The sequence below is a fragment of the Oncorhynchus kisutch genome, unplaced genomic scaffold (assembly GCF_002021735.2).
Source record: "Oncorhynchus kisutch isolate 150728-3 unplaced genomic scaffold, Okis_V2 Okis09a-Okis19a_hom, whole genome shotgun sequence".
Taxonomy (NCBI): Eukaryota; Metazoa; Chordata; class Actinopteri; order Salmoniformes; family Salmonidae; genus Oncorhynchus; species Oncorhynchus kisutch.
Genome location: NW_022261985.1, coordinates 15,474,100 through 15,499,905, shown reverse-complemented (window position 1 = coordinate 15,499,905; position 25,806 = coordinate 15,474,100). Strand labels below are relative to the sequence as shown.

The 25,806-nt window shown below is 43.9% G+C and overlaps 1 protein-coding gene across 1 annotated transcript; it reads left to right on the top strand.

Moving 5' to 3' along the window:
* Positions 1-783: 783 nt before the first annotated feature.
* LOC109877349 (shaker-related potassium channel tsha2) lies at positions 784-24,060 on the top strand. The gene is given in 3 exon segments (XM_031815460.1): positions 784-1,225; positions 1,228-4,526; positions 21,866-24,060. Coding segments are annotated over 2 exon segments (1,470 nt in total). The 5' UTR covers positions 784-870; the 3' UTR covers positions 2,343-4,526; positions 21,866-24,060.
* The last annotated feature ends 1,746 nt before the right edge of the window (positions 24,061-25,806 follow it).

Genomic DNA, 25,806 nt, shown 5'->3' with positions numbered 1-25,806 from the left:
TGGGAGAAGCTGTTGTGTACAGGGAGGAAAATACAAACAAAAACAACCCGTCCTCAGACGTGAGAGAAGGAATAGAACCGCAGTCAGTAGACAAACAGATTGAGACGAGGCACGGACAGAGGAGACACAGAGAGGAGGCAGAGAGAGGAGACACAGAGAGAGAGGAGACACAGAGAGGAGACACTGAGAGAGAGGAGACACAGAGAGGAGACACTGAGAGAGAGGAGACACAGAGAGGAGACACCAAGAGAGAGGAGACACAGAGAGACACAGAGAGACACCGAGAGGAGACACCGAGAGAGAGGAGACACAGAGAGACACAGAGAGACACCGAGAGGAGACACAGAGAGGAGACAGAGAAGGGACACCGAGAGGAGACACAGAGAGGCGACAGAGAGAGCGAGAGCGAGAGAGAGAGAGAGAGAGAGAGAGAGAGAGAGACAGAGACAGAGAGAGGGAGAGAGAGAGAGAGAGGAGAGAGAGAGAGAGAGAGAGGAAGAGACAGAGACAGAGACCAGAGAGAGAGAGAGAGAGAGAGACAGAGAGAGAGAGAGAGACCAGAGACAGGAGAGAGAGAGAGAGAGAGAGAGAGAGAGAGAGAGAGAGAGACAGAGAGAGAGAGAGAGAGAGAGAGAGAGAGAGAGAGAGAGAGACAGAGAGAGAGAGAGAGACAGAGAGAGAGAGAGACAGAAGAGAGAGAGAGACAGAGAGAGCGGAGCCCTTCTCATCATTCCACAAGTGACTGCTTGGTCTTGTTGGTCACAAAATAGCGCGGAAGGACTGAAAAACGCACGAGTAAGGGAGGGGATTACGACACAGACACTAGCGGGGTCTTTGGAGACAGAAGCTGTTGCCCTTTGGGGGAGAAACATGACAGTAGTGCCCAGGGAGAACCACGATGAGACTGTGGCACTAACAGCCCTGTCCCAAGATGTGTTGGACCCGGTGGATCAGCGGACGGACCAGGAGTGCTGTGAGCGCGTGGTCATTAACATCTCCGGGCTGCTCTTTGAAACCCAGCTGAAAACGCTTGCTCAGTTCCCCACCACTTTACTGGGGGATCCGAGGAAGAGAATGCGCTTCTTCGACCCTCTGAGGAACGAGTACTTCTTCGACAGGAACCGACCCAGCTTCGACGCCATCCTCTACTTTTACCAGTCTGGCGGCCGCCTCAGGAGACCCGTCAACGTACCCCTGGACATATTTATGGAGGAGATCAAATTTTACCAATGGGAGAAGATGTGATCGAGAATTTTAAGGAGGATGAGGGATTTATAAAAGAAGAGGAGAGACCGTTGCCAGAAAATGAGTTTCAACGACAGGTCTGGTTGCTGTTCGAATACCCCGAGAGTTCGGGACCCGCCAGAGGGATTGCTATTGTCTCTGTTCTGGTGATTTTAATTTCTATTGTCATCTTCTGTTTGGAGACGCTGCCTGAGTTTAGGGATGAAAAGGAGAAACATTGGGACAATGAGCTGGCGTTGAATGGAACTAACAGCTCTAGAAAGCCCAATCCATTCACAGATCCTTTCTTCATAGTGGAAACTTTGTGTATCATCTGGTTCTCCTTCGAGTTGTTTGTCAGGTTCCTAGCCTGCCCCTCCAAGCCTGCTTTTTTCAAAAACATGATGAACACCATCGACATTGTGGCCATCATGCCCTATTTCATCACCCTGGGCTTGGAGCTGGCGGAGCACCAAGGAAACGGACAGCAAGCCATGTCTCTGGCCATCCTCAGGGTCATCCGGCTGGTCAGGGTGTTTAGGATCTTCAAGCTGTCCAGACACTCCAAGGGGCTTCAGATATTAGGACAAACCCTCAAAGCCAGTATGAGAGAGTTGGGGCTGCTCATTTTCTTCCTCTTCATCGGAGTCATCCTCTTCTCCAGCGCTGTCTATTTCGCCGAAACCGACGATCCAGACTCCAGTTTCAGCTCGATCCCCGACGCGTTCTGGTGGGCTGTGGTCTCCATGACTACCGTTGGCTACGGGGACATGTGCCCGGTGACCATCGGCGGAAAGATCGTGGGCTCTCTGTGCGCCATCGCCGGTGTGCTCACCATCGCGTTACCGGTCCCGGTCATCGTGTCCAACTTCAACTACTTCTATCACCGGGAGACCGAGCACGAGGAGCAGTTTCAATACACCCACGTGACGTGTGGCCAGCAGCAGCAACCGTCTTTTGGTGAATTAAAGAACAGTGACAGCCAACCATCATCGCTTTCCAAATCGGACTTAATAGCCACGGAGGACGCTGATTCTATCAAATATACCAATTGCAGCCCACACAAAGCGCACTGCAGCCCACACAAAGCGTACACGGGGAAACTCACTAATGTATGATAAAGAGCAAACAGAAAATACCCAGCAATGGAAAAAACAGGCATAGCCTTGAAGATATTCAGAGAAACCATGCGTTTCTTTCTGTGAGTAGCATACATCTCCAATTCTGCGCTCTGGCTAGAGTAAGGTTTGGCTCTCTCTTATTTCCGGCGTCTCTTAAATGCTGAAGGAATTCTTTTTAATAGATTATCAGTGGATGAATTAAAACGTGACTCGTGATCTCACCTGAAAACAGTCTTCCGTTATGCGCACAGCTCTTCTTCGCTTGTTGGTTGTAAACATCATTATGAGGCTATATTTAGCCTCATAAACAAATAAACAACAACCATGATCACCCCCCCCCCTCCCTCTCTCTATTGTAGAGCTTTACTCATGATCTCTAATTAACGTCTCATTTATTCAGCCTAATTTCGTGTCTGTATTTTTTTTCTTCCGTTTTCTAAAAGTTTACATATTGATCTGCCTGTTTGGTGTTGATATATCATATAATAGGACCAGTTTGTCTAAAATTACTTGAATGAATCTTATACCTACAGGGCATTGTAATGACTTAAAAACCCCAAGGTCACCCAGTGACTCTACCCACAAACCCCCAAGGTCACCCAGTGACTCTACCCACAAACCCCCTAGTTATGTACACCATATCCAAGTAGTGCGTTTTTCCATTAGACCGTTATTGAGAGCGTGTTACTGGGCAGCGCTGCCTGGCAGCAGACCCTCTATCCTCTCTGTCAACTGTGATGAGGAATGGGCATAACAGAGGTCTATCCATCCACGCAGAGATGCCGTTGTCTTTGATAGCGGAACCACAGTAGTCTGAATGGTGTGTGTCCGGTCTGGGAGCTGCACATCCATTCACACCTTGACAAGCCATTGAGGATACTAGACATTACGCACAGCCCAATTGCCCTCTAAAACGACCACAGGCACTATTCAAATGATGTATATGTACGGATCAATAACGAACAGCATCGAATCTGAATCGAATGAATCAATATGATGCTATTGACATTGTTTACAACATTTCGTTTTTTTTTTATTATTTTTTTATTATACAATCTCACCAAAACTATATAAGTAGGTTCATTTAGCGAATAGTGCACTAGAAGAAAAGAAAAACATTCAATAATATCAAGTCTCTCAGATGATTCTTCTTCTTGAGATATTACAGATGCATGAATGAATGCGTTTAACAACTTGACAAGGGGAGGGGGGTGGGGGGGATGAGAAGCGCACCTTGTTGTGTTCAGACAGGCGGGCAGATGGACCCAGAGCGCCGCTTTGTGGAGAGTTTGGGAACTGCAGACGTGGTGTGGAAGCCGGTTAGTTTCTATAGCAACCTTCCAGACTGTTCTGACAGGGGAAAGATGTTATTGTCTGACGTCAAACAGAACAGAGGAATGGAAGGATTTGACTGACGACCTGATTGAAGGTGTTTTCATTGTACCTACTCTTGTTGAATGTTGCTACACAGCGCCCGACTTGAGTTACGTAGAAATATGATTCAATAATAACCAAGATGATTTTGGCAGCTATGTCCATGTCCTGGGATGAATGGTTATATGTGGTGTAGTGTAGACAGGCAGAGACAGACCGAGACAGACAGAGACCTATGCTGCAGGCAGAAATGTATCAGAATCAATAGAAACCCATATTGTCATCGGTAAAAACCCTCCCCTGACTCCGAGGCCACAGCTTTACTGGCCACTTAAATCCACAGCGTCATTATATCAAGTCACCTTGCGTTCCAGGCCGACGACATTGTCTTCTGATGTCGTATGACATCACCATATCACTTCGCTACAGTGGATTACTACCAGACCACACTGCCCCCCTCCAACCCCCTCCAACCCCCACCATGCCGTGGTGCATCTCAGCTAAAAGAGGTGGAACCAAAGAACCTTTGGAATAGATTCTGACAGACGTCACTGTGTCATGAGCGTACGGATGACTGACTCAGAGCCCCCCATTGGGTGGATTTACCAGGGGAGAGGGCGGGGACCTGCTGCAGATGACAGATGCAGAAGCCAATCAGGTTGGAATCAATAGCAAAGAAACGACATAGACCAACAGACCCTCGGACGATGCAACAGGACGGCCAACTGCTCAGACGCCCGGGCTACAACGTCTCCTGCAGTTATGACGTAGGAAGATGACCACTGCAGGAGAGACAGTCACGTGGAGGTGAGTTGTGGTAGTGGAACGTTGTCACAATAAACCTACAGCCTCTTTCCAGACAGAGCATAGACCTACAGTCATATACAGGGGGGTAGCTAGATATAGACCTAGAGTCATATACAGAACAGTAGCTAGATATAGACCTACAGTCATATACAGGGGGGTAGCTAGATATAGACCTACAGTCATATACAGAACAGTAGCTAGATATAGACCTACAGTCATATACAGGGGGGTAGCTAGATATAGACCTACAGTCATATACAGAACAGTAACTAGATATAGACCTACAGTCATATACAGAACAGTAGCTAGATATAGACCTACAGTCATATACAGGGGGGTAGCTAGATATAGACCTACAGTCATATACAGGGGGTAGCTAGATATAGACCTACAGTCATATACAGAACAGTAGCTAGATATAGACCTACAGTCATATACAGGGGAGTAGCTATATATAGACCTACAGTCATATACAGGGGGGTAGCTAGATATAGACCTACAGTCATATACAGAACAGTAGCTAGATATAGACCTACAGTCATATACAGGGGGGGTAGCTATATATAGACCTACAGTCATATTTAGAACAGTAGCTAGATATAGACCTACAGTCATATACAGGGGGGTAGCTAGATATAGACCTACAGTCATATACAGAACAGTAGCTAGATATAGACCTACAGTCATATTTAGAACAGTAGCTAGATATAGACCTAAAGTCATATACAGAACAGTAGCTAGATATAGACCTACAGTCATATACAGGGGGGAGCTAGATATAGACCTACAGTCATATACAGAACAGTAGCTAGATATAGACCTACAGTCATATACAGAACAGTAACTAGATATAGACCTACAGTCATATACAGGGGGGTAGTTAGATATAGACCTACAGTCATATACAGGAGGGTAGCTAGATATAGACCTAGAGTCATATACAGAACAGTAGCTAGATATAGACCTACAGTCATATACAGGGGGGTAGCTAGATATAGACCTAGAGTCATATACAGGGGGGTAGCTAGATATAGACCTACAGTCATATACAGGGGGGTAGCTAGATATAGACCTACAGTCAGATACAGAACAGTAACTAGATATAGACCTACAGTCATATACAGGGGGGTAGCTAGATATATACCTACAGTCATATACAGAACAGTAGCTAGATATAGACCTACAGTCATATACAGAACAGTAACTAGATATAGACCTACAGTCATATACAGGGGAGTAGCTAGATATAGACCTATATTCATATTTAGAACAGTAGCTAGATATAGACCTACAGTCATATACAAGGGGGTAGCTAGATATAGACCTACAGTCATATACAGGGGGGTAGCTAGATATAGACCTACAGTCATATTTAGAACAGTAGCTAGATATAGACCTACAGTCATATACAGGGGGGTAGCTAGATATAGACCTACAGTCATATACAGGGGGGTAGCTAGATATAGACCTACAGTCATATACAGGGGGGAGCTAGATATAGACCTAAAGTCATATACAGAACAGTAGCTAGATATAGACCTACAGTAGTATACAGGGGGGTAGCTATATATAGACCTACAGTCATATACAGAACAGTAGCTAGATATAGACCTACAGTCAGATACAGAACAGTAACTAGATACAGACCTACAGTCATATACAGAGGGGTAGCTAGATATAGACCTACAGTCATATACAGGGGGGTAGCTAGATATAGACCTACAGTCATATACAGGGGGGGTAGCTAGATATAGACCTACAGTCATATACAGGGGGGTAGCTAGATATAGACCTACAGTCATATTTAGAACAGTAGCTAGATATAGACCTACAGTCATATACAGAACAGTAACTAGATATAGACCTACAGTCATATACAGAACAGTAACTAGATATAGACCTACAGTCATATTTAGAACAGTAGCTAGATATAGACTACAGTCATATACAGGGGGGTAGCTAGATATAGACCTACAGTCATATACAGGGGGGGTAGCTATATATAGACCTACAGTCATATTTAGAACAGTAGCTAGATATAGACCTACAGTCATATACAGGGGGGTAGCTAGATTTAGACCTACAGTCATATACAGAACAGTAGCTAGATATAGACCTACAGTCATATACAGGGGGGTAGCTAGATATAGACCTACAGTCATATACAGAACAGTAGCTAGATATAGACCTACAGTCATATTTAGAACAGTAGCTAGATATAGACCTACAGTCATATACAGAACAGTAGCTAGATATAGACCTATAGTCATATACAGAACAGTAGCTAGATATAGACCTACAGTCATATACAGGGGTGTAGCTAGATATAGACCTACAGTCATATACAGGGGGGTAGCTAGATAGAGACCTACAGTCATATACAGAACAGTAGCTAGATATAGACCTAGAGTCATATACAGGGGGTAGCTAGATATAGACCTACAGTCATATACAGAACAGTAGCTAGATATAGACCTACAGTCAGATACAGAACAGTAACTAGATATAGACCTACAGTCATATACAGGGGGTGGCTAGATATATACCTACAGTCATATACAGAACAGTAGCTAGATATAGACCTACAGTCATATACAGAACAGTAGCTAGATATAGACCTACAGTCATATACAGGGGGGTAGCTATATATAGACCTACAGTCATATTTAGAACAGTAGCTAGATATAGACCTAAAGTCATATACAGAACAGTAGCTAGATATAGACCTACAGTCATATACAGGGGGGAGCTAGATATAGACCTACAGTCATATACAGAACAGTAGCTAGATATAGACCTACAGTCATATACAGAACAGTAACTAGATGTAGACCTACAGTCATATACAGAACCGTAGCTAGATATAGACCAACAGTCATATACAGAACAGTAGCTAGATATAGACCTACAGTCATATACAGCGGGGTAGCTAGATATAGACCTACAGTCATATACAGAACAGTAACTAGATATAGACCTAAAGTCATATACAGAACAGTAGCTAGATATAGACCTACAGTCATATACAGGGGGGAGCTAGATATAGACCTACAGTCATATACAGAACAGTAGCTAGATATAGACCTACAGTCATATACAGAACAGTAACTAGATGTAGACCTACAGTCATATACAGAACCGTAGCTAGATATAGACCAACAGTCATATACAGAACAGTAGCTAGATATAGACCTACAGTCATATACAGCGGGGTAGCTAGATATAGACCTACAGTCATATACAGAACAGTAACTAGATATAGACCTACAGTCATATACAGGGGGGTAGCTAGATATAGACCTACAGTCATATACAGGGGGTAGCTAGATATAGACCTACAGTCATATACAAGGGGGTAGCTAGATATAGACCTACAGTCATATACAGGGGGGTAGCTAGATATAGACCTACAGTCATATACAGGGGGGTAGCTAGATATAGACCTACAGTCATATACAGAACAGTAGCTAGATATAGACCTACAGTCATATACAGGGGGGTAGCTAGATATAGACCTAGAGTCATATACAGAACAGTAGCTAGATATAGACCTACAGTCATATACAGAACAGTAGCTAGATATAGACCTACAGTCATATACAGAACAATAGCTAGATATAGACCTACAGTCATATACAGGGGAGTAGCTATATATAGACCTACAGTCATATACAGGGGGGTAGCTAGATATAGACCTACAGTCATATACAGGGGGGTAGCTAGATATAGACCTACAGTCATATACAGGGGGGTAGCTATATATAGACCTACAGTCATATTTAGAACAGTAGCTAGATATAGACCTACAGTCATATACAGGGGGGTAGCTAGATTTAGACCTACAGTCATATACAGAACAGTAGCTAGATATAGACCTACAGTCATATACAGGGGGGTAGCTAGATATAGACCTACAGTCATATACAGGGGGGGAGCTAGATATAGACCTACAGTCATATACAGAACAGTAGCTAGATATAGACCTACAGTCATATACAGGGGGGGTAGCTAGATATAGACCTACAGTCATATACAGAACAGTAACTAGATATAGACCTACAGTCATATTTAGAACAGTAGCTAGATATAGACTACAGTCATATACAGGGGGGTAGCTAGATAAAGACCTACAGTCATATACAGGGGGGTAGCTAGATATAGACCTACAGTCATATACAGAACAGTAGCTAGATATAGACCTACAGTCATATACAGGGGGGTAGCTAGATATAGACCTACAGTCATATACAGGGGGGGAGCTAGATATAGACCTACAGTCATATACAGAACAGTAACTAGATATAGACCTACAGTCATATACAGGGGGGTAGCTAGATAAAGACCTACAGTCATATACAGAACAGTAGCTAGATATAGACCTACAGTCATATACAGAACAGTAGCTAGATATAGCCCTACAGTCAAATACAGGGGGGAGCTAGATATAGACCTACAGTCATATACAGAACAGTAGCTAGATATAGACCTACAGTCATATACAGAACAGTAGCTAGATATAGACCTACAGTCATATACAGAACAGTAGCTAGATATAGACCTACAGTCATATACAGAACAGTAGCTAGATATAGCCCTACAGTCATATACAGAACAGTAGCTAGATATAGACCTACAGTCATATACAGAACAGTAGCTAGATATAGCCCTACAGTCAAATACAGGGGGGAGCTAGATATAGACCTACAGTCATATACAGAACAGTAGCTAGATATAGACCTACAGTCATATACAGAACAGTAGCTAGATATAGCCCTACAGTCAAATACAGGGGGGAGCTAGATATAGACCTACAGTCATATACAGAACAGTAACTAGATATAGACCAACAGTCATATACAGAACAGTAGCTAGATATAGACCAACAGTCATATACAGAACAGTAACTAGATATAGACCTACAGTCATATACAGGGGGGTAGCTAGATATAGACCTACAGTCATATACAGAACAGTAGCTAGATATAGACCTACAGTCATATACAGGGGGGTAGCTAGATATAGACCTACAGTCATATACAGAACAGTAACTATATATAGACCTACAGTCATATTTAGAACAGTAGCTAGATATAGACCTACAGTCATATACAGGGGGGTAGCTAGATATAGACCTACAGTCATATACAGAACAGTAACTAGATATAGACCTACAGTCATATACAGGGGGGTAGCTAGATATAGACCTACAGTCATATACAGGGGGTAGCTAGATATAGACCTACAGTCATATACAGGGGGGTAGCTAGATATAGACCTACAGTCATATACAGGGGGGTAGCTAGATATAGACCTACAGTCATATACAGAACAGTAGCTAGATATAGACCTATAGTCATATACAGGGGGGTAGCTAGATATAGACCTACAGTCATATACAGAACAGTAACTAGATATAGACCTACAGTCATATTTAGAACAGTAGCTAGATATAGACTACAGTCATATACAGGGGGGGTAGCTAGATATAGACCTACAGTCATATACAGGGGGGTAGCTAGATATAGACCTACAGTCATATACAGAACAGTAGCTAGATATAGACCTACAGTCATATACAGGGGGGTAGCTAGATATAGACCTACAGTCATATACAGGGGGGGAGCTAGATATAGACCTACAGTCATATACAGAACAGTAACTAGATATAGACCTACAGTCATATACAGGGGGGTAGCTAGATATAGACCTACAGTCATATACAGAACAGTAGCTAGATATAGACCTACAGTCATATACAGAACAGTAGCTAGATATAGACCAACAGTCATATACAGAACAGTAGCTAGATATAGCCCTACAGTCAAATACAGGGGGGAGCTAGATATAGACCTACAGTCATATACAGAACAGTAGCTAGATATAGACCTACAGTCATATACAGAACAGTAGCTAGATATAGCCCTACAGTCAAATACAGGGGGGAGCTAGATATAGACCTACAGTCATATACAGAACAGTAGCTAGATATAGACCTACAGTCATATACAGGGGGGTAGCTAGATATAGACCTACAGTCATATACAGAACAGTAACTAGATATAGACCTACAGTCATATACAGAACAGTAACCAGATTAATGAATAGAATGATCTGGATCACTGATGTGGCTGATTTCAGACTGTGTTCTTCTATTAAATGCATAATGTCCCACTAACAGTTAAAGAGTCTATAGAGTATAGATCCCTGATGTTCCCTGGTCTCTACATCCCAGGGTCGTCAAACACCCTCCCTCTCCCCTTTTTCTAGAAAGAGCCTGTATCCTGGTCCGTCCAGACAGACAGACAGACAGACAGATATCTCAGGCAGCAGCGCCATTGTACACCTCAGTCGGTCATTTACGTATGACAACAAATCCTATCAAGACCGTGTACTTACCGGGTGGGTCAGGCTCTGAGGCAGTACCACAGTTGTCTGCTAGGTGGCAGTGTCTCTCTGTACAACGGCTGTCTGTTGGTAGGACGTGTCTACGGGTGTCACAGTGTCCTGTCTTCTGATAGGGCCCTGATAAGTGTGAACATAGAATAGGATGTTATTGTCTGTCTGGATACAGTGGTGGGTTCCCTACAGATATAGTGTCTGTCTGGATACAGTGGTGGGTCCCCCTGGGTTCCCTACAGATATAGTGTCTGTCTGGATACAGTGGTGGGTTCCCTACAGATATAGTGTCTGTCTGGATACAGTGGTGGGTTCCCCTGGGTTCCCTACAGATATAGTGTCTGTCTGGGTACAGTGGTGGGTTCCCTACAGATATAGTGTCTGTCTGGGTACAGTGGTGGGTTCCCTACAGATATAGTATCTGTCTGGGTACAGTGGTGGGTTCCCTACAGATATAGTATCTGTCTGGGTACAGTGGTGGGTTCCCTACAGATATAGTATCTGTCTGGGTACAGTGGTGGGTTCCCTACAGATATAGTATCTGTCTGGGTACAGTGGTGGGTTCCCTACAGATATAGTATCTGTCTGGGTACAGTGGTGGGTTCCCTACAGATATAGTATCTGTCTGGGTACAGTGGTGGGTTCCCTACAGATATAGTATCTGTCTGGGTACAGTGGTGGGTTCCCTACAGATATAGTATCTGTCTGGGTACAGTGGTGGGTTCCCTACAGATATAGTATCTGTCTGGATACAGTGGTGGGTTCCCCTGGGTTCCCTACAGATATAGTGTCTGTCTGGGTACAGTGGTGGGTTCCCTACAGATATAGTGTCTGTCTGGGTACAGTGGTGGGTTCCCTACAGATATAGTATCTGTCTGGGTACAGTGGTGGGTTCCCTACAGATATAGTATCTGTCTGGGTACAGTGGTGGGTTCCCTACAGATATAGTATCTGTCTGGGTACAGTGGTGGGTTCCCTACAGATATAGTATCTGTCTGGGTACAGTGGTGGGTTCCCTACAGATATAGTATCTGTCTGGGTACAGTGGTGGGTTCCCTACAGATATAGTATCTGTCTGGGTACAGTGGTGGGTTCCCTACAGATATAGTATCTGTCTGGGTACAGTGGTGGGTTCCCTACAGATATAGTATCTGTCTGGGTACAGTGGTGGGTTCCCTACAGATATAGTATCTGTCTGGGTACAGTGGTGGGTTCCCTACAGATATAGTATATGTCTGGGTACAGTGGTGGGTTCCCTACAGATATAGTGTCTGTCTGGGTACAGTGGTGGGTTCCCTACAGATATAGTATCTGCCTGGATACAGTGGTGGGTTACCCATACTTCATGTACAGTGGTGCAAAAAGTATTTAGTCAGCCACCAATTGTGCAAGTTCTCCAACTTAAAAAGATGAGAGAGGCCTGTAATTTTCATCATAGGTACACTTCAACTATAAAATACAAAATTAGAAAATAATCCAGAAAATCACATTGTAGGATTTTTAATGAATTTATTTGCAAATTATGTTGGAAAATAAGTATTTGGTCAATAACAAAAGTTTATCTCAATACTTTGTTATATACCCGTTGTTGGCAATGACAGAGGTCAAATGTTTTCTGTAAGTCTTCACAAGGTTTTCACACACTGTTGCTGGTATTTTGTCCCATTCCTCCATGCAGATCTCCTCTAGAGCAGTGATGTTTTGGGGCTGTTGCTGGGCAACACGGCCTTTCAACTCCCTCCAAAGATTTTCAATGGGGTTGAGATCTGGAGACTGGCTAGGCCACTCCAGGACCTTGAAATGCTTCTTACGAAGCCACTCCTTCGTTGCCCGGGCGGTGTGTTTGGGATCATTGTCATGCTGAAAGACCCAGCCACGTTTCATCTTCAATGCCCTTGCTGGTGGAAGGAGGTTTTCACTCAAAATCTCACGATACATGGCCCCATTCATTCTTTCCTTTACACGGATCAGTCATCCTGGTCCCTTTGCAGAAAAACAGCCCCAAAGCATGATGTTTCCACCCCCAATACTGCCCCACTGTATATCTGTAGAGAGCCCAGCAGATGACTGTGCTGCTGGTAACAGGGCAGGGTTATGCTATTGTTACTGTCTGTGTGTGTATAGTGTGTGTAGTGTGTGTGTGTGTGTCTTCCTGTCAGAAGTGATAGGGCAGCTGTCTCAGTAACTATAGCAACATTCCCCGCCCACCTGAGCATCTGTCTTTTTTCAGTCATTTATTTCCTGTGTGTGAGGCAAAATCTACTCGACACCTAAAATCTCTCTTGATTGATTGCTTTCATTTGACTCTTCTGCGACTCTTTCATTCTCTTCCTTCTTCCTGTCGTTTGTCCCTCCTGTTAAACGTTACAGGAAAATGGGCTCATCGTAACACATTGTCTTTCTATTGGATCTATCAGAACGCTAAAGATTCCTCCAGGATTTAACGCCTGTTGACTATTTGTTAGGCCTTCTTTCTGATTGGTGTTCATTTTTTTAGGCCTTCTTTCTGATTGGTGTTCATTTTTTTAGGCCTTCTTTCTGATTGGTGCTCATTTTTTTAGGCCTTCTTTCTGATTGGTGTCCGTATTTTTAGGCCTTCTTTCTGATTGGTGTTCATTTTTTTAGGCCTTCTTTCTGATTGGTGTTCATTTTTTTAGGCCTTCTTTCTGATTGGTGTTCATTTTTTTAGGCCTTCTTTCTGATTGGTGTTCATTTTTAGGCCTTCTTTCTGGTTGGTGTTCATATTTTTAGGCCTTCTTTCTGGTTGGTGTTCATATTTTTAGGCCTTCTTTCTGGTTGGTGTTCATTTTTTTAGCCCTTCTTTCTGATTGGTGTTCATTTTTAGGCCTTCTTTCTGGTTGGTGTTCATATTTTTAGGCCTTCTTTCTGGTTGGTGTTCATATTTTTAGGCCTTCTTTCTGGTTGGTGTTCATATTTTTAGGCCTTCTTTCTGGTTGGTGTTCATTTTTTTAGGCCTTCTTTCTGATTGGTGTTCATTTTTTTAGGCCTTCTTTCTGATTGGTGTTCATTTTTAGGCCTTCTTTCTGGTTGGTGTTCATATTTTTAGGCCTTCTTTCTGGTTGGTGTTCATATTTTTAGGCCTTCTTTCTGGTTGGTGTTCATATTTTTAGGCCTTCTTTCTGGTTGGTGTTCATTTTTAGGCCTTCTTTCTGGTTGGTGTTCATATTTTTAGGCCTTCTTTCTGGTTGGTGTTCATTTTTAGGCCTTCTTTCTGGTTGGTGTTCATATTTTTAGGCCTTCTTTCTGGTTGGTGTTCATATTTTTAGGCCTTCTTTCTGGTTGGTGTTCATATTTTTAGGCCTTCTTTCTGATTGGTGTTCATTTGTTTAGGCCTTCTTTCTGATTGGTGTTCATTTTTTAGGCCTTCTTTCTGATTTGGTGTTCATTTTTTTAGGCCTTCTTTCTGATTGGTGTTCATATTTTTAGGCCTTCTTTCTGATTGGTGTTCATATTTTTAGGCCTTCTTTCCGATTGGTGTTCATTTTTTTAGGCCTTCTTTCCGATTGGTGTTAATTTTTTTAGGCCTTCTTTCTGATTGGTGTTCATTTTTAGGCCTTCTTTCTGATATGTGTTCATTTTTAGGCCTTCTTTCTGATTGGTGTTCATATTTTTAGGCCTTCTTTCTGATTGGTGTTCATTTTTTTAGGCCTTCTTTCTGATTGGTGTTCATTTCTTTAGGCCTTCTTTCTGATTGGTGTTCATTTTTTTAGGCCTTCTTTCTGATTTGGTGTTCATATTTTTAGGCCTTCTTTCTGATTGGTGTTCATATTTTTAGGCCTTCTTTCTGATTTGGTGCAAAAAAAATTTAGGCCTTCTTTCTGATTGGTGTTCATATTTTTAGGCCTTCTTTCTGATTGGTGTTCATATTTTTAGGCCTTCTTTCCGATTGGTGTTCATTTTTTTAGGCCTTCTTTCTGATTGGTGTTCATTTTTAGGCCTTCTTTCTGATTGGTGTTCATTTTAGGCCTTCTTTCTGATTGGTGTTCATATTTTTAGGCCTTCTTTCCGATTGGTGTTCATTTTTTTAGGCCTTCTTTCTGATTGGTGTTCATTTTTAGGCCTTCTTTCTGATTGGTGTTCATTTTTAGGCCTTCTTTCTGATTGGTGTTCATATTTTTAGGCCTTCTTTCCGATTGGTGTTCATTTTTTTAGGCCTTCTTTCCGATTGGTGTTCATTTTTTTAGGCCTTCTTTCTGATTGGTGTTCATTTTTAGGCCTTCTTTCTGATTGGTGTTCATTTTTAGGCCTTCTTTCTGATTGGTGTTCATATTTTTAGGCCTTCTTTCCGATTGGTGTTAATTTGTTTGTTTGTTTGTTTGTTTGTTTGTTTGTTTGTTTGTTTGTTTGTTTGTTGTTGGTGCAATTAAAGTAATACTTTAATACATTTAAAATGTTTACAAATTAGATTAGGGATAAAATGAAAGCATCTTGTGAAAACTAAACACTGGGTTGATACTGATATGATGTCTGATCTGGAAAAACAATGTAGATTATGTTTAGAGGTGTAATCTAGAACTAAGCTGTTGATTATTAATCCGAGGGTTATCCTGCTATTGACACACTTGTTGAATTATGCAACAGAATGTTGACAATAAGAGTATTTAATGAGGAAGTCTAGACAGAGCAGGTGGTTGGTGGTTATAGCCATACTCCTCCCCTTTATGTTAATATATTCATATATGCAAATTGTGTTCATGCAAATGAGGCACATATAGTTGAATTTAAATTTTATCACAACATCTAAAAAAAAAGATACCTGATACAATAAAGAACATGTATATATATGGACAAGAAAAATACGTGATTTTTGACAAGAAATTGAAAACCTGAAATTCCAAAATCACTGAACTCGAGGTATTATTTGTTCGTGCCAGTAAAATGTTTCATCTGCTAGAACCCCTACCTGATTGGAGGATCTTCATTCCGTTGTTCAACTGTTGCATTTATTAGAAATGTTTTGAAAACCCGTTTAACAATGTTGATGATCGTTGCTGGTGTCAAACCCCTTCCTCTCTCTAGAACTGTTGTCTGAAAGCGAACCGTCTCATTTCTCACAACGACAGACACGGTAATACGTTGATTCTGATAGCTGGCGTTGGGTAGACAGACATACTGTATGTTTTATCCATGAGACCTGAGACCATGTGTGACTTGCATTGGTCCCAGGTCCCAGTATAGTCTACTCCCACAGCCCTTCCCACACAGACAGACAGGTCCCAGGTCCCAGTATAGTCTACTCCCACAGCCCTTCCCCACAGACAGACAGGTGGCAGGTCCCAGTATAGTCTACTCCCACAGCCCTTCCCCCACAGACAGACAGGTCCCAGGTCCCAGTATAGTCTACTCCCACAGCCCTTCCCCCACAGACAGACAGGCAGGTGGAAGTGCCAGTATAGTCTACTCCCACAGACCTTCCCCACAGACAGACAGGCAGGTGGAAGTGCCAGTATAGTCTACTCCCACAGACCTTCCCCACAGACAGACAGGCAGGTGCCAGGTCCCAGTATAGTCTACTCCCACAGCCCTTCCCCCACAGACAGACAGGCAGGTGGCAGGTCCCAGTATAGTCTACTCCCACAGCCCTTCCCACACAGACAGACAGGTCCCAGGTCCAAGTATAGTCTACTCCCACAGCCCTTCCCCACAGACAGACAGGTGGCAGGTCCCAGTATAGTCTACTCCCACAGCCCTTCTCCCACAGACAGACAGGTCCCAGGTCCCAGTATAGTCTACTCCCACAGCCCTTCCCCCACAGACAGACAGGTGGCAGTGCCAGGTCCCAGTATAGTCTACTCCCACAGCCCTTCCCCACAGACAGGCAGGTGGCAGGTCCCAGTATAGTCAACTCCCACAGCCCTTCCCCCACAGACAGACAGGTGGCAGGTCCCAGTATAGTCTACTCCCACAGCCCTTCCCCCACAGACAGACAGGTGGCAGGTCCCAGTATAGTCTACTCCCACAGCCCTCCCCCACAGACAGACAGATGCTAGATGGCAATGATCTTGGTTAGGGGTGTTGCAAGATGGCAGTGATCTTGGTTAGTGGTGTTGCTATACGGCAGTGGTCTTGGTTAGAGGTGTTGCTAGATGGCAGTGGTCTTGGTTAGAGGTGTTGCTAGATGGCAGTGGTCTTGGTTAGAGATGTTGCTAGATGGCAGTGGTCTTGGTTAGTGGTTTTGCTAGATGTCAGTGGTCTTGGTTAGAGGTGTTGCTAGATGGCAGTGGTCTTGGTTAGAGGTGTTGCTAGATGGCAGTGGTCTTCGTTAGAGGTGTTGCTAGATGTCAGTGGTCTTGGTTACCGGTGTTGCTACATGGCAGTGGTCTTGGTTAGAGGTGTTTCTAGATGGCAGTGGTCTTGGTTAGTGGTGTTGCTATACGGCAGTGGTCTTGGTTAGAGGTGTTGCTAGATGGCAGTGGTCTTCGTTAGAGGTGTTGCTAGATGTCAGTGGTCTTGGTTACCGGTGTTGCTAGATAGCAGTGGTCTTGGTTAGCCGTGTTGCTAGATGTCAGTGGTCTTGGTTAGCGGTGTTGCTAGATGTCAGTGGTCTTCGTTAGAGGTGTTGCTAGATGGCAGTGGTCTTGGTTAGCGGTGTTGCTAGATGGCAGTGGTTAGAGGTGTTGCTAGATGTCAGTGGTCTTGGTTAGCAGTGTTGCTAGATAGCAGTGGTCTTGGTTAGCGGTGTTGCTAGATGGCAGTGGTCTTCGTTAGAGGTGTTGCTAGATGTCAGTGGTCTTGGTTGCCGGTGTTGCTAGATGTCAGTGGTCTTGGTTGCCGGTGTTGCTAGATGGCAGTGGTCTTGGTTGCCGGTGTTGCTAGATGGCAGTGGTCTTGGTTGCCGGTGTTGCTAGATGGCAGTGGTCTTGGTTACCGGTATTGCTAAATGTCAGTGGTTAGAGGTGTTGCTAGACGGCAGTGGTCTTGGTTAGCGGTGTTGCTAAATGTCAGTGGTTAGCGGTGTTGCTAGATGGCAGTGGTCTTGGTTAGCGGTGTTGCTAAATGTCAGTGGTTAGAGGTGTTACTAGATAGCAGTGGTTAGCGGTGTTGCTAAATGTCAGTGGTCTTGGTTAGCGGTGTTGCTAAATGTCAGTGGTCTTGGTTAGCGGTGTTGCTAAATGTCAGTGGTCTTGGTTAGCGGTGTTGCTAAATGTCAGTGGTCTTGGTTAGCGGTGTTGATAAATGTCAGTGGTCTTGGTTAGAGGTGTTGCTAGATGTCAGTGGTCTTTGTTGCCGGTGTTGCTAGATGGCAGTGGTCTTGGTTGCCGGTGTTGCTAGATGGCAGTGGTCTTGGTTACCGGTATTGCTAAATGTCAGTGGTTAGAGGTGTTGCTAGATGGCAGTGGTCTTGGTTAGCGGTGTTGCTAAATGTCAGTGGTTAGCGGTGTTGCTAGATGGCAGTGGTCTTGGTTAGCGGTGTTGCTAAATGTCAGTGGTTAGAGGTGTTACTAGATAGCAGTGGTTAGCGGTGTTGCTAAATGTCAGTGGTCTTGGTTAGCGGTGTTGCTAAATGTCAGTGGTCTTGGTTAGCGGTGTTGCTAAATGTCAGTGGTCTTGGTTAGCGGTGTTGCTAAATGTCAGTGGTCTTGGTTAGCGGTGTTGCTAAATGTCAGTGGTCTTGGTTAGAGGTGTTGCTAGATGTCAGTGGTTTGCAGTGTTGCTAAAGGGCAATGGTCTTGGTTAGAGGTGTTACTAGATGTCAGTGGTCTTGATAGCGGTGTTGCTAAATGTCAGTTGTCTTGGTTACCGGGTTTGCTATACGGCAGTGCCAGTAGATGACCAGTAGACGGCAGAAAGTGCCTAGTAACAGCAACAGTCTCTCATCTCTCTGTGTGGAATAGGAAGCTGCTATAGTAAACAGGAAGTGACGGCTGCTTAGCTGTTCCCCCCCAATCCCTCCAATCGTCCTCCCTCCTCTGCTCTTCCTCTCCCCTCCCTCTGTTCTCCAGACTCAATATAGAACTGTGATGATGTCGATGGCCTGGAGTGTCGTGCAGACTGTGTTTTCGGTTTTCTTTGAGGATGTGTGTGTGTGTGTGTGTGTGTGTGTGTGTGTGTGTGTGTGTGTGTGTGTGTGTGTGTGTGTGTGTGTGTGTGTGTGTGTGTGTGTGTGTGTGATGGAGATAGCTGGGTAGACAGGCTGTATTGAGGCAGAGGGGCTATGAACAAAAGGTCCAGTGCTGCAGGAAGGACAGAGCAGAGAGAGAGATGGAGAGAGAAGAGAGAGAGAAGAGAGAGAGATGGTGGAGGGAGAGAGAGAGAGAGATGGAGAGAGATGGAGAGAGAAGAGAGAGAGATAGTGGAGAGAGAGAGAGAGAGAGATGGAGAGAGATGGAGAGAGATGGAGAGAAGGAAAAAGAGAGAGGAGAAAGAGAGAGAGGGGAAGAGTAGAGAAAGAGAGGAGAGTGAGAGAGAGGAGAGAGAGAAGGAAACAGAGAGAGAAAGAGAGAGAGAGAGAGAGAGGAGGAGAAGAGAGAGAGGATAGAGAGAGAGGAGAGAGGGAGGGAGGAGGAGAGGAGAGAGAGAGAAAGAGAGAGAGGGGAAGAGTAGAGAGAGAGAGAGAGAGAGAGAGAGGGGAGGAAAGGAAGGATAGAGTAGTGAGAGGAAGAGAGTGCCAGAACAAAAGTGAGTGCAGCTTAATCTCTCAAAGCTCAGTCAATAACACAGAGGGCTCTTAGAAAACAAACCCTTCTACACTGTCAGAACCCTTCTACACTGTCAGAACCCTTCTATACTGTCAGAACCCTTCTATACTGTCAGAACCCTTCTACACTGTCAGAACCCTTCTACACTTTGTCAGAACCCTTCTACACTGTCAGAACCCTTCTACACTTTGTCAGAACCCTTCTACACTATCAGAACCCTTCTACACTATGTCAGAACCCTTCTACGCTGTCAGAACCCTTCTACACTATGTCAGAACCCTTCTACACTGTCAGAACCCTTCTACACTATGTCAGAACCATTCTACACTATGTCAGAACCCTTCTACACTCTCAGAACCCTTCTACATTATGTCAGAACCCTTCTACATTATGTCAGAACCCTTCTACACTGTCAGAACCCTTCTACACTGTCAGAACCCTTCTACATTATGTCAGAACCCTTCTACACTGTCAGAACCCTTCTACACTGTCAGAACCCTTCTTCATTATGTCAGAACCCTTCTACAATGTCAGAACCCTTCTACAATGTCAGAACCCTTCTACACTATATCAGAACCCTTTTACATTATGTCAGAACCCTTCTACACTTTGTCAGAACCCTTCTACACTATCAGAACCCTTCTACACTATGTCAGAACCCTTCTACACTGTCAGAACCCTTCTACACTATGTCAGAACCCTTCTACACTGTCAGAACCCTTCTACACTGTCAGAACCCTTCTACACTATTTTCAGAACCCTTCTACACTATGTCAGAACCCTTCTACACTCTCAGAACCCTTCTACATTATGTCAGAACCCTTCTACATTATGTCAGAACCCTTCTACACTGTCAGAACCCATCTACACTGTCAGAACCCTTATACATTATATCAGAACCCTTCTACACTGTCAGAACCCTTCTACACTGTCAGAACCCATCTACACTATATCATAACCCTTCTACATTATGTCAGAACCCTTCTACATTATGTCAGAACCCTTCTACACTATGTCAGAACCCTTTTACATTATGTCAGAACTCTTCTACACTGTCAGAACCCTTCTACACTATGTCAGAACCCTTCTACGCTGTCAGAACCCTTCTACACTATGTCAGAACCCTTCTACACTATGTCAGAACCCTTCTACACTGTCAGAACCCTTCTACACTGTCAGAACCCCTCTACACTATGTCAGAACCCTTCTACACTATCAGAACCCTTCTACACTATGTCAGAACCCTTCTACACTGTCAGAACCCTTCTACATTATGTCAGGACCCTTCTACACTGTCAGAACCCTTCTACACTATGTCAGGACCCTTCTACACTGTCAGAACCCTTCTTCACTGTCAGAACCCTTCTACACTGTCAGGACTCTTCTACACTGTCAGAACCCTTCTACACTGTCAGAACCCTTCTACACTATGGCAGAACCCTTCTACACTGTCAGAACCCTTCTACACTGTCAGAACCCTTCTACACTGTCAGAACCCTTCTACACTATGTCAGAACCCTTCTACACTGTCAGAACCCTTCTACACAGTCAGAACCCTTCTACACTGTCAGAACCCTTCTACACTATGTCAGGACCTTTCTACATTATGTCAGAACCCTTCTACACTGTCAGGACCCTTCTAGACAACGTGAGGCTGGTTTGGTCTTTGGTGAATGGTGTTCCAGCGTAGTGATGTCGAAAGCTTCTAGTGTCAGTTCCTCATCCTGACAGTGAGTTTAGCTCAGAGCTCAGCAGAGGTTATGTCCCCTGTGTCACCACAGTATGGTCTTAACAGAATCTGTGCTTCTTTCCTGTGGTGCATTTCCTGTTCCTGTTGCCATCCAATATGATTATTCAGAGCCATACAGCTGCACCGCTACGTTCTGTAACTTTGTGTTTCCTATTTCCATGTCAAATAATTAGCCTGAAGAGAAACCACATGTTCTTTATAAACTAGCGGCTGGATTGGGATTGAAAAGGTACTGAGGCATGTAGGTGAAAAACACAAATGGGACCTGACTGTCTACTGGAACTAGAATGTTGTTTTCTTGTACCTTGTCAGCTCGGGGGTTTGAACTCACAACCTTCCGGTTACTAGTCCAACGCTCTAACCACTAGGCTACCCTGCCGCCCCAACATGGAACTAGAATGTTGTTTTCTTGTACCTTGTCAGCTCGGGGATTTGAACTCACAACCTTCCGGTTACTAGTCCAACGCTCTAACCACTAGGCTACCCTGCCGCCCCAACATGGAACTAGAATGTTGTTTTCTTGTGGTTTTCAGGTTGGTGGAAGATGAGCCGTCCTCCTGCTGTATGACAGCTTCCTACAACACCCCGCGGTTTCCCACGACCCCTGAAGACCTCCTCCACAAGCCACGGGAGGAAAACACCGTCGCTGTCTTTTACCTCTGAGACGAGGAACGGATGAAATACACCATGGATACGATGAGGAAACCCTGACTCACTGGAGGACAGGGCTCTGACATGCCTTTCCATTAGGGACAACATCACCTGACAGGATATAGAATACACCTGGACAACATCACTGACAGGATATAGAATACACCTGGACAACATCACTGACAGGATATAGAATACACCTGGACAACATCACTGACAGGATATAGAATACACCTGGACAACATCACTGACAGGATATAGAATACACCACCTGGACAACATCACTGACAGGATATAGAATACACCTGGACAACATCACTGACAGGATATAGAATAGACCACCTGGACAACATCACTGACAGGATATAGAATAGACCACCTGGACAACATCACTGACAGGATATAGAATACACCTGGACAACATCACTGACAGGATATAGAATACACCACCTGGACAACATCACTGACAGGATATAGAATACACCACCTGGACAACATCACTGACAGGATATAGAATAGACCACCTGGACAACATCACTGACAGGATATAGAATACACCTGGACAACATCACTGACAGGATATAGAATACACCTGGACAACATCACTGACAGGTCTAGAACACACCACATGGACAATGTGTCTGACACCGATTTAACTGTGTGGACAACATTACTGACATAGATTCAAACCAGGTGGACATCAATCTGTCTGATATGGACAGGAGACATCCTCACTGATCTGATGACCTGCAGAGAGGAGAGGAGACAAACAGACAGAGATTTAAACCAGGTGGACAACAATCTGTCTGATATGGACAGGAGCAGCAGCACTGCTCTGATGACCTGCAGAGAGGAGAGGAGACAAACAGACAGAGGTACAGAAGACGTTACTTGAATCACCTTCCACAACACATGAATAATGACATTTGTAAACCCAGTGATCGTGGTGTCCTTTGTTAAATGTATGTCAACATGACCCCCAGGACAACACACTCCTTCTAAGGCTGAGAAACAGGTGTGGGAAAATGTATGTCAACATGACCCCCGGGACAACACACTCCTTCTAAGGCTGAGAAACAGGTGTGGGATAATGTATGTCAACATGACCCCCGGGACAACACACTCCTTCTAAGGCTGAGAAACAGGTGTGGGAAAATGTATGTCAACATGACCCCCGGGACAACACACTCCTTCTAAGTCTGAGAAACAGGTGTGGGAAAATGTATGACAGATAATGATGACTATACGAGGGGGGGGGGGGGGGGGGGGTTCTATCTGTTTGTAGACATTGAATAATGTAATGTATAGATATGACATCAATAAGACGAGGTTCTGTATGTAAACATCGAATCATATCATGTTCTATACTAAAACATATTCTTGACAACATGTACAGCGTGTAAACCAGAAATAAAGACAGACCGTAGTTTTAATTCTGTGTCAACAAACTGTTCTAAAAATAGCTATCTGTTCTTCTCGGCTCTGTTGAGACTCGTGGAGTTATTGGATTGTTAAATCTCTATTTTTGTAAGGCATGATATATATATGTATTTATGAAAAGGGTTTAAACTGGAGATTTTATTTAATAGATTTATAACATTCAATTATGTTTTTTTGTAAACATTTTTTTTATGTTGATAAAAATGTTTTGCCTTGATGAGAACATGGCAGGCAGGTAGAGGGTGACGAAAACAAAATGGCTTCCTTTCAAAACAACCATGTTCCGTGTTCACGTGTTAATCGGAACTTGGAATTTTCCGACCTGCTGACCGGTTGTGGTTATTAAACACGCGTTCAACCAGTTAGAAAGTCTGAATTTCCTAGTTTCTGACTAGCAAGTGAACACGACATTAAACATCCCATTTTCCGGCGCAGGTATATGACGTCATCAGTATGAATCTGCTGCAGGTGTTTTGACGAATGTTCATATGTTTATTTTTAATTTTTTTTATCATTTAAATGATTGATTGATTGATTGTTTTTGATCAGAATGCTGTATCACTGTTAATTGATCACTGTTAATTGATTGAAGGCATCTACCTCAGTGTCCGCGTCACGTTTAGTTTTAAACAGCAGCTGTAACCTCTGGGTCGTGTTCCAAGGGAAGAAAACAGCAACCTTGAGTTGTCCAAAAAGAAACACTCATTATCATTTTTTTTCCCCCCATGGCAACACGGTTTGGTACGCGAGCTTGAATGTCTCTATGTTAACTATGGTTACTACGTCACCCCATGATAACTATGGTTACTACGTCACCCAGTGTCACCCCGTGTAACTATGGTTACTACGTCACCCCGTGTTAACTACGTCACCCAGTGTCACCCCGTGTAACTATGGTTACTACGTCACCCCGTGTTAACTACGTCACCCAGTGTCACCCCGTGTAACTATGGTTACTACGTCACCCCGTGTTAACTACGTCACCCAGTGTCACCCCGTGTAACTATGGTTACTACGTCACCCAGTGTCACCCCGTGTAACTATGGTTACTACGTCACCCAGTGTCAGGCCCAGTTAAAACAACCTGTATGGCCTATTCCATGCACCATTGGGACCCTAACCCATAACCCTACTGTCTGTCCTGGACTGCAGTACACCATATTATATAGTGTAGGGATCTCATCACAACAACCCAGTCAGATGTACTGGTATAGATATCACAACCCAGTCAGATGTACTGGTATAGATATCACCATCAACCCAGTCAGATGTACTGGTATAGATATCACCATCAACCCAGTCAGATGTACTGGTATAGATATCACAACCCAGTCAGATGTACTGGTATAGATATCACCATCAACCCAGTCAGATGTACTGGTATAGATATCACCATCAACCCAGATAGATGTACTGGTATAGATATCACCACCCAGTCAGATGGTATAGATATCACCACCCAGTCAGATGTACTGGTATAGATATCACCATCAACCCAGTCAGATGTACTGGTATAGATATCACCACCCAGTCAGATGTACTGGTATAGATATCACCATCAACCCAGTCAGATGTACTGGTATAGATATCACCATCAACCCAGTCAGATGTACTGGTATAGATATCACCACCCAGTCAGATGGTATAGATATCAACCACCCAGTCAGATGGTATAGATATCACCACCCAGTCAGATGTACTGGTATAGATATCACCACCCAGTCAGATGGTATAGATATCACCACCCAGTCAGATGTACTGGTATAGATATCACCACCCAGTCAGATGTACTGGTATAGATATCACCACCCAGTCAGATGGTATAGATATCACCACCCAGTCAGATGGTATAGATATCACCACCCAGTCAGATGTACTGGTATAGATATCACCATCAACCCAGTCAGATGTACTGGTATAGATATCACCACCCAGTCAGATGTACTGGTATAGATATCACCACCCAGTCAGATGGTATAGATATCACCACCCAGTCAGATGTACTGGTATAGATATCACCACCCAGTCAGATGTACTGGTATAGATATCACCACCCAGTCAGATGTACTGGTATAGATATCACCACCCAGTCAGATGTACTGGTATAGATATCACCACCCAGTCAGATGGTATAGATATCACCACCCAGTCAGATGTACTGGTATAGATATCACCAACCCAGTCAGATGTACTGGTATAGATATCACCACCCAGTCAGATGTACTGGTATAGATATCACCACCCAGTCAGATGGTATAGATATCACCACCCAGTCAGATGTACTGGTATAGATATCACCACCCAGTCAGATGGTATAGATATCACCACCCAGTCAGATGTACTGGTATAGATATCACCACCCAGTCAGATGTACTGGTATAGA